General features: G+C 46.4%; 1 protein-coding gene across 2 annotated transcripts in view; it reads right to left on the minus strand.

The window, feature by feature from the left end:
• The window catches only part of KAT5 (lysine acetyltransferase 5), a 177,105-nt gene that overhangs the window by 136,404 nt on the left and 24,286 nt on the right, over window positions 1-16,415 (minus strand). For both annotated transcript variants that reach the window (XM_029614310.1, XM_029614309.1), the window contains exons 3-4: window positions 13,474-13,542; window positions 4,634-4,770 (exon numbers count right to left, since the gene is read on the minus strand). In XM_029614310.1, the coding sequence (XP_029470170.1) occupies window positions 4,634-4,770; window positions 13,474-13,542 (206 nt within the window). The remainder of the gene's footprint in view (window positions 1-4,633; window positions 4,771-13,473; window positions 13,543-16,415) is intronic.

A 16,415-nucleotide genomic window follows, 5' to 3' on the forward strand; every position in this document is an offset into this window, starting at 1 on the left:
GCGCGCGCACAGTCTGCCCACATGCATATCTGCCAGGATTTGTGTGCCAGCGATTAAAAATTTACCTGTTACTGAATTAGACTTTAAGCCAGTCTTTGTAAGATGTACTAAGTATTCTAGCAACACTGGAATGGCACAATAGCTAAATCTCGTCCATTTATATTTGTAGGACTTTCTTGTGGTTGGTTTCTTAGAGGCTAGAAATATGTTATTCATTTTTGAGGGCAGTCAAAGTCTTTGTATTAGCTAGCTTTCAACATCCAGACTGTTAGTGCTAGAGACTAGAGGGGGGGATAGATAACTTTTATGCAAGGATACTGTCCTTCCCTAGGAGACAGATAGCCAAGATCTACATTTTCTTTTTCGCTGCCAAACTCCAGATATTTAGTGCTTCCGTGCACAGTTGGTACGAGACTTATGTTGATATAAAGCATTGCTACCTGATTGTCCATCTGAATTTGGACAGTCTTGTTTTTTAGGGAAGATGTGAACATTTGAAGGAGATTGTAAATTGTGCTCTAGAATACTGATGTGAAGAATTGATTCCTGTGTTGTCCAAAGTCCTTGTATAACAGATATGTGTTCCCCATCCCTGGTTTGATGCGTCTGTTGTCAAGATTTCCTATATTTGTAAGGGATGTATGCTCTGTCCTAGAGCAAAAGACAGTGCGCGTTCACACCCAGCCCTGGGCCCTCACCTTCATACAAGTCACACCTTGCCCTATCCCAGCTCCCCCCCTACTCTGCTTACCCTTCCTTCCTTCCCTACCCCTTGCTCCAGAGTTCCACTTCCTTTTTGTCTACAAACGAAGCCTTGATGTTACCCATCTGTGTAGCTCGTTTGTTATGTTTGTCCACAGTGAACAGTCTCTCTTTGAAACCATGGAGCAGATGAAGTAGCGAAATGGACCCTGCCCATCTAGCGAACCTGGAATCACAGCTTTCAACAACTAGAGTCTCTGAAGTGTAGCATGAATCACCAACTTCTTGGCAGGCAATACACAAGGAAAAACATTGACGCCTTCTGGCACTGGAGTGGTAAACTCTAGAGCGCAACCATACTTAACATCTAAGACCCATTGATCTGGTTATGTGGGTCCACTCCTTGTACAACCACTGTAGATGACCACATACTGGACACACCAAAGACGAACCTGGTGAGCCTTATTGAGAACTGGTCCTAGAGGAACCAAGTTAGTCAGAGTTTTGTTTTCTGGATCCTCAAAAGGACAGATTCTTCCCTATGATCCTGAAAGACTGAGAAGTAGACTGTTTTCCTGGTCTGTATCATCTAGAATCCTGATACTCACCATGTTTGCTCAATAAGAAGACTGATCTTTTATCTTCCTAGTCTTTGAGGCATAGGATCTCCTTTGACTAACTGTTGAAGATCCTCACCAAACAACATATTTCCCGTTAAATGGAAGCTTGTACAGATGGGTCTCAGAACAGGAATCCACTGCCTAGTGCCGGAACCAAAGAAGTCTTCTAGCTGCAACAGTGGAAACTATAGAGCGAGACAAGATTCTGATAAGCTCAGAAAGTGCATCTGCTAGAAACACAGCCCCAAACTCTAAGCTGGCAGCTTCTTCGTCCTCAGGGAGCTGTTGTACCCAATGTAGAAGTGCTCATGCCACAAGGCTGACACAGATTGAAATCTGCACAGATAGGGCTACAAGTAAAAACATGTTTCAGAGGAAGCTCAATCTTCCTGTCCTGCAGATATTTCAGGAATGTACCTCCCTCCAGGATGACTGTGCTGGTAACTAAGTCCAATGCATCTATTTGGGGGATCTGATATAAATACCATATGGCATCCTGCAAAAGAAGATATAACTTACATAAATGTTTTAACCCTCTGAGCCATGACTGGGGACTCCTATTCCATCAGCAATATTTCTTCCACTTCTGAGTGAAGGGTAAAGGCAATGGCAGGTTTACGGACACCTTTGATAATGGGATCTCATTCAAGAACCTCTTCTGCTTTTGATTCTGATATTCTCAGGGATGAAACCCCCTAATCAATAAGATAGGCCACTTCATCTCTGTGAAAAAGACAAATAGTAAAATCATCTTCCATTCTGAGGGAAATTTCTCCTCCTCCAAAGAGGCACAGCTGCCTGCATCCTTGTCTTCCTCGGGATACTCAAGCTGCAGCTCCTTGAAACAAGAAGGAGATGCCTTCCCAGTTTCTATAGTTAATCTGGCTCTTTTAAGGGTCACCAGGACTACATCAGAGAATTTGTATTCTTGAAACTGCAGATCCTGAAGGTCTCACTCCCATCACCACACCTCTGTGTAGCACAGAAGGCCAAGTGATGAAATCTAAAAAAAAACTCCTGAAAGAAATCCCTGAGGCAGACATGCTGGACCTTAGAAATACACCACTGACTTCCTCCCCAAAGGATCCCAAAAGGGGTAGGTTATGCTGCAGCCGCCATAATCCCTGCACAAGGTGAACCCAAAATGGCAGCCATTCCCACTGAAAATGGGAATGCCCTGTGTTCCTGGTGGGCCATTTGTGCAGGATATGTCCCTGTAGTGGCTGAACATTCTTTAAGCAGCTCGGAAACATTAGAGGACTCTCCAGTAATGTCCCTGCTCTTCAAACTGCACAGAGCGGCCCAGAGAAGGTAAACACAACCCACTCATTTGGGCTGGTGTAGCAGGATGAAAAGGAATCATGCTTTGAATATAAATTGTACTAAAATACAGACCATTCTAGGGGGTTCACAAACTTCTTCACAGCACTGTATGTTACAGGTCAATTTAGAACAACTCAACTGCTAGGATTATCCCCTCCTCCTATCAATGTCTCCTGGGTACAGGATGCATATCTCTTTCTCTGCTCTCAACTGCTCAAGATGGCTTCCAGAGCTCTGGTCTCTAAAAGTGGCCTTTGGAAAGTAGGAACATGCCTAGGAATTTAAGCTGTTCAACTTTTACCATGAGATTGGTTATTATTCTGCAGGAGAAATAAAGAAGCATCCCACAGAGTCTCCCAGCCAGAAAACTCTTGCAAATCACATTTTCTGCAGAGAGGCAGAGGGTGGGTATTAATCTGGGAATAATTTAAGACACCCACTGCATAGCAGTTTGAGCCATTCCAGCTTTTACTACAAGCCTCACTATGTGCAACCGAACTTTTTACATGTTCAGATATGGGAAAAAGAAGCAGCAGTGATAGCAGTCATTCTCATGCCATCATTGACATCTCCCATTTTCTTCCTGCTCAACTGCCCCTTCTATTATGTATCTAACTCAGGGAGAACAGCTAAACTGATTGTTAGATTTCCCATGCAGGCACAACACAGATACATACAAAGCATGAATAAAGCGAAAATGGCTAAAGAACAGATCTTTCTCATAGCCCCACAGAGCAAGTGTCATACCCATATATGCAAAATACAGAACAGACAGCTGGATATCAGATCAGAGTCCATGCAAACTTCATGCCAATACATGTACAACATGAATACAGCTGAAAGATCTTTATCAGATGCCCATGCAAATGTTATTTCAATAGACACAAAGTATGACTACAGTACGGACAGCTTAACAGCAGATCAGAGTCCCATGCAATGATCACTGATATATATAAAGCACATAGCTGAAGAGGAGATCTTCACCATAACCCCATGCAGGTATCATAATGATACATGTAAATTACGAGCACAGCATGGACAGCTGAAGAGCTGATCTTACAACCCAACCCCATGCAGATGTCATACTAATGCAAGGAAAGCATGAACAGAGTACAGACAGCTGAAAAGTAATCTTCACTACAGCCCCATGCAGGTATCACACGGATACATGTAAAGCAAACACACAGCATGGACAATTACAGAAGAAAATTAATCTGGCAGATTTAAAACAAATTGTAAGAAGTATTTTCCACTCAGCACACAATCAAGCTATGGAATCTGTTGCTGGAGAACATGGTCAAGGCAAATAGTGGGGTTCAAATGAGGATTGGACAAGTTCCTGAAGGAAAAGTCCATAAATAGTTATTAGCCAGGTAGACTTGGGAAAGTCAACACTTATCCCTATTGGAGATCTGATGCTTATTTGTGCCCTGGACTGGCCACTGTCGGAGATAGAATGCTGGGCTCAACAGACATTAGTCTGACCTAGCATGGCACTTCTTATATTCTATAGATCCAACAGAACCTCCCTCTATCTTGAGGCAGACTAGGAAGTATGTTTTCCTTCTTTTTTGTTTCTGTTTTATAGCTGTTGACCACAAAACATCTCTCAAAGGCAGATCCCACTCTCTGTGTTCAGAAAGGTTCTGAACGGTCACCTATAAAACTTAAGTAAAACAATTAAAAAAAAACCTGAAACTAACAAATTTAATATTGCATTAGCAGAGGTGTGAGGAAACCCCTATTTTGGAAAAGAGATTTTAGGTCTGGTCCTGGCTTTCTGACACCCACCTGAATCCCAGAATACACTAGGATGCAGGTTCAAAATCCAATCATGTGCCTAAGTCTCTTTCAGCTGCCAAGGCAGCATCATGGGGAGTTAGCAGTAAGAGGCATTAAGATTGATTGTATGAGGATAACACCTGCTGTGCAGTGCGAGTTACCGCCTTGGTATTAACGCTCCCTCCCAACCCAGGGACGGATCTTACCACTTCCCGCTCAGGGGAGCTGGGCCGGGAACCTGACAGCCCATTCTTGGTGGGCGTTTTGGCTTCTTTCTTGGGGAATTGGATCTTCTTCAGGTCCAACCTGTCATGGGTCACCCATTCGTCCAACCGCTTGTTAACTAAGATGGGGAGAGAGAAAGTAGGCCATTATTGGACCTTTCAGATTTATTTTCAGCTCATCAATGAATTTTCCACCAAGGTTCTTTTCCCTTCTGCTATCAACTGTAGCCACTGCTAGACAGAGAAATCAAACCTAGACCTCCCATGCTTTCACATTTTACTCCTTTCCATGTGACTCTCACTAGTGATCCTCCCTCACCCAGATCTCTCTCCTCCTTCCCATCCAACTTTCAAAAAGGATCCTACCCTGTGAAGCCTGTCCTTAACCCTCCTTTTCATCTGGCTACCATCAGGGATCCTCCCACTGCAAGACATTTCTCCTTCCCATCTGGCTTTCAATGGAGAGTATCCAGTATTTTTCCCCATTTTCCCTTGCATCCTATCTCACAGGGAGGCCCTACATGTCAGTGTCTTCCTGTGACAGGACAGGCTGCTGCATCCAACATTGTTCCTTCTCTAATCACTAGGTGTCACTTTAAGAGAAGTACTAGCCTCTTCCTCCCTACTCTCATAGAAACATAATGGAAGAAAAAGACATATGGCCCATCTAGTCTGCCCATCCATCCAATTTAAAAGAAAATTATTCCTTACCTGCTAATTTTCGTTCCTGTAGTACCATGGATCATTCCAGACGGTGGGTTATGTTCCCTGTCCAGCAGATGGAGTTAGAACCAAAAATTCCCAGGGGAGGACCTATATAGCCACGCCTCCCTTGCCTCAATCCTCAGTAACTGGACTAGCAAAGCCAAGACGAGAAGAGACAGAACCAGAGGGATCAATTAATCTCAAAAATATAGAGAAAAAAACAGCTGTAAATGACAGCAAGTAACTTGTACTCAAAAAACTGTAACTGAGAACTTGCAAACAGCACTGTGTTCAAAGACACAGCTCACAATAACTAGAGATACAGAGTGAAAATATTGTGAAGACAGGAAAGCAGGGATGGCCCACAAAGAACCCCCAAAACCAGGGAGGGGTCTGGAATGATCCATGGTACTACAGGAACGAAAATTAGCAGGTAAGGAATAATTTTCTTTTCCCTGTACGTACCAGGATCATTCCAGACGGTGGGATGTACCAAAGCCTCCCCATCATGGGTGGGTCGCGGATAGCCCTGCCCGTATGACCCTGTCTCCAAGCTGACCGTGAGATGGCGCACGAATGTCTAGACGATAATGTCTTGCGAAAGTGTGGAGAGACTTCCATGTGGCCGCCCTACAAATTTCTTGAGAAGAAACTGCAGAACTTTCCGCCCACGATGTCGCTTGAGCGCGTAGAGAATGTGCCTTAACAGCTAAAGGTGGAGACTTACCCACTCCGATGTATGCGGCTATAATCGCTCCTTTCAGCCAGCGAGCAATTGATTGTTTGGATGCCATGCAACCCTTCCTGGGTCCCGACCAAAGGACAAACAAATGATCGGAGAGTCGAAATTCATTGGTGACCTCCAAATAATATATCAAAGAACGTCGGACATCCAACCGACGCAGGTCAGAAGAATCAGAGGATACAAATGACGGAAGCTCTATCGATTGGTTGAGATGGAAAGTCGAGACCACCTTCGGCAGAAAAGATGGAACTGTCCGCAGGGATACTCCCCCTGGCGTGAAACGAAAGGTATGGCTCCCGACATGATAGAGCTTGTAGTTTCAGAGATCCGACGTGCTGAGCTGATCGCCACCAGGAAAATGGTCTTAGGGTGACATCCTTGAGTGTGGCCGAACTCAGAGGCTCAAAAGGCGGTGCACATAGAGCCCGGAGTACCAAATTGAGATTCCATGAAGGACAAGGCGGTCTAATGGGAGGTTTCAAGTGTTTTACCCCCTTTAGAAAACGTAGAATATCCGGATGTGAGGCCAGGAGCTCCCTGTCATTACTCCGTAGGAAAGCTCCCAAAGCCGCTACCTGAACATGAAGAGAATTATAGGCCAGGCCCAAATCCAGACCCGCCTGTAGGAAGGAAAGCACATGAGCTACTGAGGCCTGAGTTGGCAGAATCGTCTTTGACTCACACCATTCCTCAAAAACCTTCCATACTCTGACATAGGTAACAGACGTGGAAGTCTTCCTAGCTTTCGGGAGCGTCGAGATGACAGACTCTGGATATCCGCGCCTTCTTAATTGGCGCCTCTCAAAAGCCAGGCCGCAAGACAAAAGTGATCTGCCTTCTGAAAAATATTGGCCCTTGGCGAAGGAGACGTGATAGGTGACTGAGTCGAAGCGGGCCTTCCACTGCCAGATTAAGAAGATCTGCAAACCATGGACGTCGAGGCCACTCTGGCGCAACTAGGATCACCGGACCTTGATACGTCTCTATCCGTCAGATGACCTTGCCCACTAGAGGCCACGGAGGAAAGACATACAGAAGACACTGTCGAGGCCAGGGAGGAACTAGTGCGTCGACTCCTTCCGCGCCGTGCTCTCGCCTGCGGCTGAAGAAACGGGCGGCCTTTGCATTTGTCGCGGTTGCCATTAGATCCACATGGGATATCCCCCAACGCTGTATTATCCTCCGCATTGCGTCTTCTGAGAGTTCCACTCTCCTGGATTCAGGTGTTGCCGGCTGAGAAAATCTGCCTGCACGTTGTCCACGCCCGCTATGTGCGAAGCCGCTAGACGCTGCAAGTGTAGCTCCGCCCACACCATCAAGTCGTCGGTCTCCAAGGAGACTAGATGGCTTCTGGTGTCCCCTTAGCGATTGATATACGCCACGGTGGTCGCATTGTCCGAGAGAATCCGAACCGCTCGACTGCGTACCAGTGGGTAGAACCCCTGCAGCGCTAGAAGGACTGCCCTGGTCTCCAGCCGATTGATGGGTCAAGTGGACTGATCTACCGTCCATCGGCCTTGGAGAGACCTGTCTTGACAAACCGCCCCCAGCCGGTGAGGCTGGCATCCGTGGTGATGACCACCCAATTCAGGTTCTGAAGAGACACTCCCTGAGCTAATCGTTGAAGGTCCAGCCACCACTGTAGACTGCTCAAGACAACACTCGGAATGGGCAGCACTGCCTGAAAATCTCTCGACACCGGGTTCCATCGCGAAAGTAGGGACCTCTGGAGAGGTCGGAGATGAGCGAAGGCCCACGGTACCAAATCGATGGTTGAAGCCATGGTTCCCAGTACCTGAAGATAGTCCCATGCCGTGGGAGTGACGAGAGCCATAAAACCGGTTACTTGAGCGCGTAGAGCCCGAGCTCTGTCCGGGTGCAGAAACACCTTGGCCTGGTTGGTGTCGAAGTGTGCTCCCAGAAAATCCAGCGATTGGACGGTATCAGTTTGCTCTTTGAGAAATTGACGATCCATCCCAGAGATTGAAGAAGCTGTACCACTCTGTCGACAGCACGGTAGCCCTGCGCCCTCGACTTCGCTCGAATGAACCAGTCGTCTAGATAGGGATGTACTAGGATACCCTCCCTGCGGAGTGCCGCCGCTACCACCACCATGATCTTGGTGAAGACTCGCGGAGCCGTCGCCAGGCCAAAGGGGAGAGCACGAAACTGAAAATGTTGTCCCAAAATCTTGAAGCGTAAGAAGCGCTGATGATGGTGATGGATCGGGATGTGAAGGTATGCTTCTGTAAGGTCCAACGAGGCCAAGAATTCTCCCGGATGCACAGCTGCTAACACTGACCGGAGCGTTTCCATACGAAAACGAGGAACTCTGAGACACTTGTTGACCGACTTGAGATCCAGGATAGGTCGAAACGTGCCCCTCCTTTTTGGGAACCACAAAGTAGACCGAATAATGTCCTCTTCCCAGTTCGGAGGCCGCTACCGGGACTATCGCCCCCAGCTGTAGCAGATGATCGAGAGTCTGTCGAACTGCTAATTGTTTGAGGCGGGAACCGCAAGGAGAAAACAGAAAACGGTCTTGGGGTTTCGTGTACAAAATCTAATACGTAGCCTTGACTTAAGATGTCCAGCACCCATTGATCCGACGTAATTTGGACCCACTCTTTGTAGAAGAGAGTAAGGCGACCCCCCCAGGTGGGGGATCCCCTCGTGGGACCCTCTGGCATCATTGTGAAGCTTTTGAGGAGACACCTGCCCCTTGAGTATCCTTACCGTGGCGGCGTCCACGAAAGGACCGGTTCCAGGTGTGTGATCGTGTAGAAGGCGCTCAAGGTGTTTGCTGTCTGGCAGGACGTGACCTCCGTTGATTCCGGTACCTGTTCCTGGAGGAATAAAAAGATCTAGAAGAACGTGGACGATCTTCTGGTAGCTTGTGCACCGCATTCTCATTAAGAGATTTGATGATCTGATCCAAATCTTCCCCAAACAGGCATCTGCCCTTGAAAAGAAGAGAACTCAGGCGCGTCTTGGACGAAGCATCTGCCGCCCAGTTGCGAAGCCACAAAAGACGGCGAGTGAACACCGCCGCCACCATGGATCAAGCGAGAACCCTTAACAGATCATAAAAAGTATCAGCTCCATAGGCAACCACCGCTGTACCCAACGCAGAGCTGCTCGCTGTGCTAGGGAACTGCAGATAGCAGCCCTCATCCCCAACGCTGAGACCTCGAAGATACGCTTGAGGTACACCTCGAGCTTGCGATCCTGGACATCCTTCAACGCCGTCCCACCCGTGACCGGGATGGTGGTATGCTTTGTGACCGCGGATATCGCCAGTATCCCCACTCCCTTGAAATCAATTGCAAGATATTGTGATGCGTGGGAAAAGCTTTCGCTAGGGGTCGCAAGCCCACTAGCAGACGGTCCCCTTTCTTAATCTTCGGATCCTGAGCCACAGGATCCGGAGGAGGGTCGATGTACATTTCCTGCAGGATGTGGGGAATGAGATCATCCAACTCCGCTGCTTGAAAAATGCGGAGGACCCTCGGGTCGACACCCTCTACCTGGGCCACCAGGGAGGGATCATCCGCATCTGGGTCCTGCCATGAATCCCCCGATGGTTGCTGCAGCGGTGTAGGGACCACGGGAGGGGGCCGAGCGGACCCCGCACCCCCTGTGGGCAAAGAAGCCTTCCCTAAGGGAGGGTCCGCCATCGAAAGCTGGGTCAAGCAAGTCAGTTTGGGAGGAGGGGGACCCCAATTTCCAAGATTCGGATCCCTGCTCTGTAAAAATGTCTTGTGCATTAAAACGACGAATTCTGGCGAAAAAGCAGGAAGTGCTGATGAAGGGCCCCCCGAGGTGTCGTCCCCTTGCCTGCCCTGGTCTGTTGCGCTCAGAAACCCCATACTGTGAGAGGAAACATGGAGCGGAGCGTCGACATCCTCCTCAGAGAGAGCTGCCTCCGAGTCAGCTAACAAAATGGCCACCGTTCCCGCGCTGAGGGGAAACGGGGCATGCTGCTTCCTGCCGGCGCGGTCCGACTCTCCTCCAAGCTGCCCACCAGGTAAGCTATACTCCCCCTCAGGAAAAGCCGAAGAAAATCCCTCCGAGGGCTGCTGAACCCCTTGCCGAGCTCCGGAGCCGTTAGGCGATCTCTGCCTTGCGGCGGGAGGAAGGGGGAGGGTTGGCTGCGGCGCGCGGCAACAACTGAAGCGGCGAAGCAATAGAGCTATCCGGCCTCCGGACCCCTCACCGTCCCCAAGAGACCGTCGGGGAAAGCGCCGTCCCGACGGTAAGCAGCTCCGGGGAATGTGTCGTCGCAGAGCTGCAGGGCGGGACTCCAATCACTCCCCGAAGGGGAGGAGGGGAAAAGTACAAACTCTGGGGCTAGGGGGGAGCGGTTGGCACTACCAACTTCACCCCTCACAAATTCCTGTTCCTCCCAACGACTGTAAATAAAATAAAAACAACACTTACCACACTGTAGCCGGGCAAAGAAGAGGAAAAACAAAGAGAAAAATAAAGTGACAGGCAAAAAACACAGCCTGTCAGCAAGTTCCTGACTGGAAAACAGTGTCTCTCTTTGAACGGAGTGGTCCTGTCAGAACACTACAGAACCTATCCCTTAGAAGAAAACCTTTATCTAATATTATTTAATTGATCCCTCAAAGAGAAAATAAAACTAGAAAAGTGCTGGGGACCACCGTGTCCCCTGCTCAATCTGCTGGAGTTAGAACTATACTGAGGATTGAGGCAAGGGAGGCGTGGCTATATAGGTCCTCCCCTGGGAATTTTTGGTTCTAACTCCATCTGCTGGACAGGGAACATAACCCACCGTCTGGAATGATCCTGGTACGTACAGGGAACTAGCCTTACAGTTCCCATCACTCCCTCAGAGATCCCCTGTATTTATCCTATGTCTTCTTGAATTCAAATATCATTTTTGCCTCCATCACCTCCACTGGGAGGCTGTTCCATCCATCCACTACTCTCTCTGCAAAGAAATGTTTCTTAAGATTATCCCCTTTCACCTCAACCTATGACCCTTTGGTTCTAGGGCCTCCTTTCTGCTGAAAGAGGATAGCCTTCTGTGCATGGAAACCTTTGAAATACTTAAATGTCTCTATCATATCTCTCCTATGTCGCCTCTCCTCTAGGGTATACATGTCCACCCTCTGGACTGACTCCAACCAGTTTATATCCTTTTGAAGATACAGTTTTCAAAATTGTACACAGTATTCCAATTGAGGTCTCACCAGGGCCCTGTACAGGGGCAATATCGCCTCCCTTTTTCTGCTGACCATTCCTCTTCCTATGAGCCATACGTCTTTCTGGCTTTTGCTGTCGCTTTATCCACCCCCAGATCCCACTCTTCTCTGGTGCTTAGAAGAATTTTGCCTCCAATACTCACTAGATCTCTCCTCATGTTTTTCACACTTGCAGATTTTGGTATCGTTGGCAAAAAGACAAACCTTTCCCGACAAGCCTTCCGCTATGTCACTCACAAAAATGTTGAAAATAACTGGTCCCAGGACAGATCCCTGATGCACACCAATAGTAATGCCCACCTCTTCCGAGTAAACTCCATTTACCACTACCCTCTGTCACCTCCCACTCAGCCAGTTTCTAACCCACTCAGTATCTCTAGATTCCACACCAAGGGAACTCAATTTATTTATAAGTCTTCTGTACAGAACTGTGGTAAAGGCTTTACTGAATTCCAAATACACTAGAGCTCTCCCTTGATCAATTCTCTGGTCACCCAATCAAAGAAATTGTTCAAATTCGTCTGACAAGTAAAACCATGCTTCTTCAGGTCATGCAATCAATTGGATTCCAGAAACTGCACTATCCTCTGTTTTAACAGCGATTCCATTAATTTGCTCACCTCCGAGGTCATACTAACCAGTCTACAGCTCTCAGCCGCCTTCTTACTTCCACTTTTATGAATAGAAACCACAAGTCTATCTCCAATCCTCCGGAACTACTCCTGTCTCAAAAAGCATTGGACTTCTCTAACTTCCTTCAATACCTTTAGATGTATCCCATCCAACCCCATCACCTTATCTACTTTAAGTTTAGTTAGCTCCTCACAAATATACTGTTCTGAAAAACAATTTGCATTTTACCTCACTTCTAATCTTATTTGCATTTGTTTTATGTGGTCCTGCTCCAGGCCCTTCCATAGTGAGTACAGAACAGAAATATTTATTACGCATTTTTGCTTTTTCCTCATCAGCCTCTACTTATTCCTTCCCTTCACCTCTGAGTCTCACAATACCACTTTTGCTCTTCCTTCTATAACTAACATGTCAGCACTTGTATAAAAGAATTTCCCCACACAGAGACAACAAGTTTCAGATAGACCCAGGGCATTCTCTCAGTTTTTGTGTCTATGGAGAAAGAATTTAATACATCCAACATCATGGTTGCTCAGAAGGCAAACTATTGGATGGACCCAGTAATCTTGTCTGAGGGTCAGTTCTCTGGCCAAGCTTCTGCTCCTTGAGCAGGATAGGGATGCTGTTCCCAGCCCCTGCAGTAGGGCGTCCCAAAAATTGCTCAACAGCAACAGCTAGTGGCCAGACTTGGAACTCCCGATTGCAGAGAAAACCCTGGAGCTTGGGTCCCAGATAAGGATTACCACTGCAATGAAGAGGCTTAGGTAGGAGGGGAAAGACCAGAGATGCTGGTTGCGAATGACGGTTCACAGCACTGTAGCCTAGCAGAGGCAGTTCCAATTGAGCTGGAAGCCCAAGGAGGAGGAAACTGCAAGGCCCCAAAAAAGCAATACTTTAGCTGTTTCATCTACATGAATATAATGGCTCTTCTTTAAATACCTCAAGCTTCTGGAGAGTACACTTACTCATTCTAGACCTTATCAGCTCTCTCTCTTTATGTACCCTCTCTTAGCTCCTGATATCCTTACTAGGTGAGCCAAACAGGCAGTTAAAAAGGTAACACAAGGTTGAGCTTAGAGGCAACATGTCCATCCACGACACCTTCCTTCAAACTAGCCATGTTTGGATAATTCTTTGATCATGGTGATCCAAGATGGCCTCCTTACCAGCCTCATCTTATCACTAGTGAATGCATGGGCACTACACACAGCGGACATATGGGGCAGCAGATGGATACCAAAAGATGATGAGCAATGGCTGGATTTTGTCCTTCAAAACACTAGAATGTGGAGGCAGTTAAGTGGAGAGTAGATGACTAGCCTCAAGTAGGCTTTCCTCTCTGGCTTTTCGCTCTGCCAAGTCAGATCGCTCAACAAGTTTAACATGCTACACACACACACTTTCCTCCCTTATGCCAAAAGTACATGGATGAAATTTTCTTTTGAGCTAAAATGAAAAGGTGAGAGCTAAATACATTAAATAAATAAGTGGCACCATCTGCTACTTACAGTCGATATAATGAACATAGAAAAGCTTCTTCCCGCTGATGTCCTTCACACTGAGGATTTCTGCCAGCGCTGTGAGAAATACAAGAAGGGAAAGAAAACAAAATATAATCACACTAAAATCATTGCATTATCTCTCTCAAGGAAATATACAATACAGAAGTAGCAAACCTTTCAGTGGAAAGGAATTTTTCAGGGAGGGCATAATACTGGGCTCCAAGATGGACAGACTCAACATTCAAAAATATTTCTTCCCAGGAAGGATGGAAGATACATGAAATGCCTCCCAATGAAAGCAGTGGAGACTAAAATAGTAACAAAATTCAAGATGACCTGGGATAAACATAAATGATACTTATTCAAGAAGAAATGAAGGAGAAGCCAGAGATAACTGGGGTCTATGGTATTGTAACATGAAGTAAACAGGCCAGACTGGATGAGCCTTAAACTTCTCATCTGCCATTATGTTCAATTTTTAATGACAGATGCTACCCTGCCAAACGTCTTCCCTATCTCAGATGTGTTTTCTTCTCTGTTCTTTCCTTTGTGGCTCATAGTTCTCAGTCATTGGGGTTTTTTTAAATTTTGAATTGTGTAAGACCAGGGAACATAAGATTTTCATGCTAGGTCACACACTATTGTTCTCTGGATGGAAGAGGTTCTACTGGTGCTAAGCTGCAACTCTGGGGTCCCTGCACTTTATAATAGCCTGGCTTTTACTCATCTTCCCACTACTACAAGGCAATCTGGGTATAACTGTCAACTGGGACAAACTGGAGCTGAGAGTGAGAAGCAAGTGCCCCAGAAACCAAATGGGTGCTATAAGAATATAGGTGAGGATCTTATATGTTATTTTACCAAATGTGGTGAAATACAAAAGAGGAAGACAAAAACAGATTGTCCTGGGTAAGGAAATATTTTCCAGGTGTTGTTATAGTGGCTGGCAGTCAGGATGTATTCTTAGCTGCATGGACAGGGCAATTGGACATATTGCACAGGCCGGATGCTCCTTTTCTGGCATCATTTACTACATTACTGTTTTACAACTTGGATCCTCCTTTGCCTATTCAATGACATATCAAAGGCAATCTATTTAAAAATAAGAATATAAGGTGGGTAGAACACATTCCTAATCTTTAATATATTGATTCGCAGTACCAGTCTTCCAAGGTCTGCTATTCAGGATGACCAAATTATACAAACAACCTGGATATCAGGCCAAAGGTACATAAATATAACTTATGACTGTTCACTGGGATAAGGATACAGGATCCATGGTTGCTAAAAGTGAGGAAACAAAAGAAAGCACATCCTAGTGGCATACATTTAAGTGTATACCACCATATTCATCTGATTCCACAGTGCACGTTGGGGCTGCCAGAATAAATGGCAAAGTGTTTAATATTGTGGATTGGTTGGTAACTTTCTTATTGGTATTTTGTTAATTTTATTGATTATGTATGTCATGTATTGTTTATTATAATTTGTTTTGGGGTTTTACAATAAAAGATTAAAATTTAAACTTACCTTTTAATTTCCTTTCCTTTCACCAGACCAGTCCAGAAAAGTAGGTTATATCCCGACTGCCAGCAGATGGAGACAGAAAAAAGGCTCAAAAGCTAAAGTCACTCCTCTTATAAGAGGGTCTGGTGCTACCTTCAGCTCTTTAGTACCCTATGTCAAAGCTAAGACAGCTGAAGGAAATTAATTTGGTTTCCAAACCAACACCACATCAAAATTTGGTGCTGCCAAGAAACTTCACTCCATGGTCATTAACCCAGAAAACAGATAATCCCTACACTAAGGTCATGTTTGGGCCAACCACCTTCAGAGTAGGCCACAACATACTTGGTGTAAAAAACCCTATCGATTAATTAAGAATCAAGAAATTTGGAACATCAGGACCGCAGGTTATGCCTTAGACAGACCCACCATGTGGTCTACCTCATCCTCCATCCTTTGCTGTCTCATCAATCCGGTTGCTTAAGTCTGCTATTTCACCTCTTAAATCCGCAATCATAGCCAAGATTTCACTTTTGACTCCAGTCAAGTTATCCCTCAACTCTTGGAACCACCGCTTCAATTCGATTCATGAGGTACTCTGTGCTGCTTGCCCTCCATCTCCCTCTTGCTCCCTTCTTCCGACTCCGAGGAGTCTCACAGACGTGGCTCCTGCACTTTCTGGCCCGGACGTCTTCCAGAGTCACACATGCCAAAGTAAGATTTAATCTCCAACAACTGTTTGAATAAGGGGATCCAAGATGGTAAACTAGCCTGCCACACGTGAGCTTGTTCTTACCTTTTTTCAACTTTTTGTGGAAAATGCCTCATTCAGCCCGTAAACAGAGGGCTAGAGAGTGTGAGGTCTCAGCTGCTCTCTCTTTCTCCTCTCTCTGTTCAGACCTATGGATGCTCATGTGTGCCGGGGAGCTGGTGCTCCGGGAGAGAGTTCGCTGGATGTGGATTGGGAAGAAGCTGGACTTGGTTTCCCCCCCCCCTCCCGAACTGATGACATCACTGTCCCCAGAGGAGCGGATGGCACCTGCCAATCCCAGTGAGGCGAGTCTACAAGAACCGCAACAAGGGACAGAGACGATAGAGGGAACTGCTGGCATTAAGCCTCGTTCTGAACCTGTGGAGCTTGTTGGATGTACCGCGGAGCTGTTGGAGATTCTCAGCGTCATAGGGGAGGTTACTGGAAGCACTGCTCCATGGCAGTTTGGAGAAGCTTTTTACTGAGTCTTCTCACATTCAATTCTCGGAGGTGGTAAGACCTACATTGTTTACCCTTGAAGCTATTTGGGAAGCAATACAAACTTTGAACAATAATATTTCTGCTCAGATTAAACCGTTTGCGACTTCTGTTAATGATTTGGATTCCCACTTGAAATATGTGAAAAGAGAGTCCATGGAGTCAAAAGAATCTTGTGAATCTTTTAAAAGTC

The sequence above is a fragment of the Rhinatrema bivittatum genome, chromosome 8 (genome assembly GCF_901001135.1).
Source record: "Rhinatrema bivittatum chromosome 8, aRhiBiv1.1, whole genome shotgun sequence".
In the NCBI taxonomy this organism is placed as follows: domain Eukaryota; kingdom Metazoa; phylum Chordata; class Amphibia; order Gymnophiona; family Rhinatrematidae; genus Rhinatrema; species Rhinatrema bivittatum.